This window comes from Hydra vulgaris, chromosome 07, assembly GCF_038396675.1.
Source record: "Hydra vulgaris chromosome 07, alternate assembly HydraT2T_AEP".
Classification (NCBI taxonomy): Eukaryota; Metazoa; Cnidaria; class Hydrozoa; order Anthoathecata; family Hydridae; genus Hydra; species Hydra vulgaris.
The window spans coordinates 22,815,649-22,820,367 of NC_088926.1; the positions used below are offsets into that span (position 1 = coordinate 22,815,649).

The following is a 4,719-nucleotide window of genomic DNA, read 5'->3' on the forward strand; positions in this document are numbered from 1 at the left end:
TTGGATTGTGCAATCCACGAGATATTTTCAAATTGCAAATATTGCAAGTTCCGCATTTGAAATTACTAGCTGTCGCGGTTAAATGATTCCATAAAACAGTTTTTATCGACTATTTTTCATTATCCAATTTAGCACTGAGAAACTTTTGATGAAACTATTGCTTTGGATTGCTTTACTTAAATGTTAATTCATTTTAAGAATGATTTAAGTATAGTATTTTAAAACTATTATGTAACGTGATTTCAATTAAAATTTCTACAAGTGTTATAATTAAAAATTGATTTACTAACCAACAATTACAATTAAGAAATCGTCATGATCCCACTCTAAATTAAAAAAAGTTATCTAAACTTAAAAAAAATCTTATAAAAGTTTCGATTCAATTCGGTTGCGATTTGAACCAAAATTTCGACCGAAATAGGAAAAGCGAAAAAATTGTTGAAGCAGAAATTTCAGTTTCGGTTTTGGCCAAAGGCCAAAACCAAAAACTTGAAACTTGAAACTTCGGCCAAAATTCCGGCCAAAGCCGAATGTTTCCGTTCGTTATATATATATACATACTCACAAAAAAAAGCAAAACCCTCAATACATATATTGACTGATTTAGGAGGAACTGGCAAGGCAGTTGATAACACACACACACACACACACACACACACACACACACACACACACACACACACACACACACACACACACACACGCACATATATATATATATATATATATATATATATATATATATATATATATATATATATATATATATATATATATATACATATATATATATATATATATATATATATGTATATATATATATATATATAAATATATATATATATATAAATATAAATATACATATATATATAATATATGTATATATATATATAAAATGAATATGAGTATAATATATATATATATATATATTATATATATATATATATATATATATATATATATATATATTATATATATATATATATTTATATATATATATAGATCAATAGATAGATAAAAAGATAGATATAGAAAGTGAGAAAGTAAGTTAAAAGTTAAGCCACCAAGTTCTCTAAACCTATCATTCACTAATATTGTGGTGGTCGAAGTAACTTTTCTTCTGTTGAGTCTTATCTCTTGCAAAGTTTACCAGACCTACTTGCTCTTTGTGAGACTAATTTGAGTTCAGCTGTCTCATCTTGTGATCTTAGTGTTGATGGTTATCTTCCTTTAATTTGTAAAGACTCCAATAGTCACATGCTGTCGTTTAGCACCACTTCACTCTATCGCCTTTCTCTTTGTTCTATATCGCTCCCCTTCATCTTAAGACTGCATTCTTTTTTATGTTATTTCTGATCAAATTGACCAAGCCTTTTCTCTTTATCCATCAACCAATATTATTGCTGTTGGTCAATCTAATGCTCATTGCACCGAATGGCTTGGTTTTAGTGTCAGTAACTCTGTTGGCGTTAAGGCCCTCAACTTTTGCCTTTCCTAATCTTTAACTCAAATAGTCAATTTTCCAAATCGCCTTCCAGACAACCAAAATAATTTACATTCTCTACTTGACTTATGTCTTGCTTCTGATCCTACTCAGTGCTCAGTTTCTCCACATTCACCCTTAGGTGCTTCCAATCACGGTTTTATCTCTCTAAAACTATTCTCATTTTTCTCCTTCATCTGAATCCCCCTATCATCGTACCTCTTACAACTACCTTAAAGCTGACTGGGACTCTTTCCGTGATTTTATTGTGATGGCCCTTGGGTAGAAATCTTTCATCTTCCTGTTAACAAATGTGCTTCTTACATAACTTCATGGATTCAGGCTGGCATGGAATCTTTTATTCCCAATCAACAATTAAGGTAGAGCACCAGACTCTTCTCCATGGTTTTCCTCACACTGTGCTGCTGCAATTAGAGATACAGACCACTTTCATATCTAACAGCAAAACAATTCTCCAGAAAACAGATGTCTGTTTATTACTGTTAGAAACCATTGTAAAAGGGTTTGTAAATGCCAAAGCCCGCTACTCTCAGGTCATGAAATCTCGTATTTCATTACAAAAAATAGGCTTTCATTACTCCTAGAGAATCGCTAATAGTTTCAATAATAAGGGCAAATCTGTAATTCCACCTCTCTTGTATGATTCGGATTTTGACACCTCTCCTAGAGTCAAAGCTGAATTGTGTTAAGAACTTTTCATCTATATCATCTCTTGATTCCACTAGTTGCGTTCTACCTGATATAGCCATCAAACAAGTTGATCCATTGCTTGACATTTGTATCACTCCAGCTTCTGTATCTAATGTGATTTCCTACTTAGATTTTTCTACAGCTATTGCCTCGGACATCATACCTGTTATAGTCTTGCAGAAGTATTCTCTGGAGCTGTCATCTATACTTTTAAAACTATTCAATAAGTGCTTATCAGAATCTTGTTTTCCAGCCTGTTCTGGAAAACAAGATTCTGATAAGCACTTATCAGAATCTTGTTTTCCAGCAGGCTGTTATCCCTACTTTTAAAAATTCTGGAGAGCGATCTGATTCGTCTAACTACCATCCCATCAGCCTTGTTCCTATCATAAGCAAGGTTTCTGAATCTTTAATTAACAAACACTTAATCTCTCATCTTGAATCTAATAACTTACTTTCTGATCATCAATATGGATTTCAATCTTCTCATTCTACAGCTGATTTGTTAACAGTAATAACTGATAGGTTTTATCATGCATTAGATAAAAGTGGAGAGGTTAAAGTCATCGCTCTTGACATTTCTAATGCTTTTGATTAAGTTAGCCATGCTGGTCTTCTCCTTAAGCTTTCTTCTAATGGTGTATCTGGTAACATCTTTTAGACTTACTGAATCCTTCCTTTCCAATAGTAGTATAAAAGTTGTTGTCGATAAACAGCAGCTCTTCTTCTTATTCTGTAACTTCAGGGGTTCCTCAAGGTTCTATCCTTGGCCCTATACTCTTTAATTTACATTAACGATCTTCCAGATACTCTCACATCTAAGGTGACATTGTTCGCTGATGATACTACCATTTATTTTTGTCATGATATGAAGCCAACAGTCACTGATTGCTTGGAGGGGGCATTTGAGTTTGAGGAAAAAACTCTTATTTGTTGAGTTTTTTTCCTCGAACATCGGTTCTTGGAATTCACTTCCTTCATCTTTTTTTCCTGATTCATATAATTTGCAATCCTTTAAGTCATCTGTTAATCATTATCTTGCTCCACAATCTTCATCTTTTCTCTTCCAGTAACCTCCGACTCTAATTCATAGTACTCAGTGTTGGAAGCAAAGATGTTAAAAAAAATCGTTTAAAAAACTCTGCGGTAAGTACATTAAATCCTTTAAAGAAATTGAACCATAAACAAGTGTCCCCTCATTAAAAAAAATAACCATAAAAGGAATTTTAAAAAAAAAAAAGTTTAAATAAGTATACGATTATAAAATAAAGAATTATTTTTTTTTAAACAACATTTAAACTTCATTTTTAATTTTTTTTATTATTGTTTAATTTAAAGATATTTTATAAAGATTTCTTTTTAACTTTTTTTTATTCTGATTCACTCCCAACAAGACTGCAAGTAACCACTGTTAAGTTGGGAGTTACTAAAAAAGAATAGAGTTAGAGAGCAAGGAAAAGGTTGACAGAAGACTCAAAAAATTAAAGGTTTATCAAAGAGTCAAGAAAACATAAAGATGGGAGAGAATTCCAAAGGGTTGAAGTGCAGGGCAAAAAGCTAGACGAATAAAATTTTTTGGAGCATGCAGGAACAGATGCAGTAAAAGAATGAAACTTTGATGAATGACGAGTCAAGCGAGAATGAGTTTTGGTTGATGGACCTAAAGATGATAGCTCCTTTGAGCGACGGTCATGATAGTATTCGTTGAAAAGAGAAAGAGATTCAACTTTACGACGATAGGAAAGAGGCTTAAGCTTAGCAGATAGGCCGGGTCCAACTATGTTTACAATTCGTTTTTGGACCTTGTCTTGAAGAGAAAGAGTATCATTAGAAAAACCAACCCAAATATAACAACAGTATTCCATACAGGAAGGAATAAGAGATTTGTAGAGGATGAAATCAGGAGTAAGTGGCGAGCACGATAAAGAGAAGCAACCTTAACAGATGGTAATTTAGCAATCGATTGTATATATGGTTTCCATGAAAGGTCAGTAGTAAATGATAATTCCAGAAGACATAAAGAAGAGGCTCAAGAAAGAAATGAATTGATAATTTAAAAAACTTTCCTAGATACACCTTATAAAACAAGCTTTTAGAGAAGTCTAACATGCCGAACTTTGTCGAAAGCCTTAGATATGTCAAGAGCAATAGTCCTAGCCGATAAAATCATTCAGTCACAGCAGTTAGCAAGTAGGATTGAAAACCGTATTGATTGTCTGATAGCAAGTTATTTAACTCAAGATGGGATGTGAGAAATTTGTTTATCAAAAACTCAAAGAACTTGCTAATAATAAAAAAGACTGATTGGATAATTGGAGGGGTCAAAATGTTCAACACAGATGTAAGTAGTGCAATGATAAGGTGAGTCTGAAAATGAAATACGAGATGAAAGTCTTAAAGAGATCATTTTCATGGTCAGAACCACCTAAGGAAGAAAAAAGAAAAACTGAACACAAGCTAGGATCACAGACAAGACATAAATTAAGGGGTGAAGTTAAATGATTAGGGTTGTCAGGAAAATGAGT

The 4,719-nt window shown here is 32.5% G+C and overlaps 1 protein-coding gene across 1 annotated transcript; it reads right to left on the bottom strand.

The window, feature by feature from the left end:
* Positions 1 to 3,675: 3,675 nt before the first annotated feature.
* On the bottom strand, positions 3,676 to 4,059 carry LOC136082630 (uncharacterized). The gene has a single exon (XM_065802044.1). The coding sequence runs from the start codon at positions 4,057 to 4,059 to the stop codon at positions 3,676 to 3,678; it is 384 nt and encodes a 127-aa protein (XP_065658116.1).
* Positions 4,060 to 4,719: the final 660 nt, after the last annotated feature.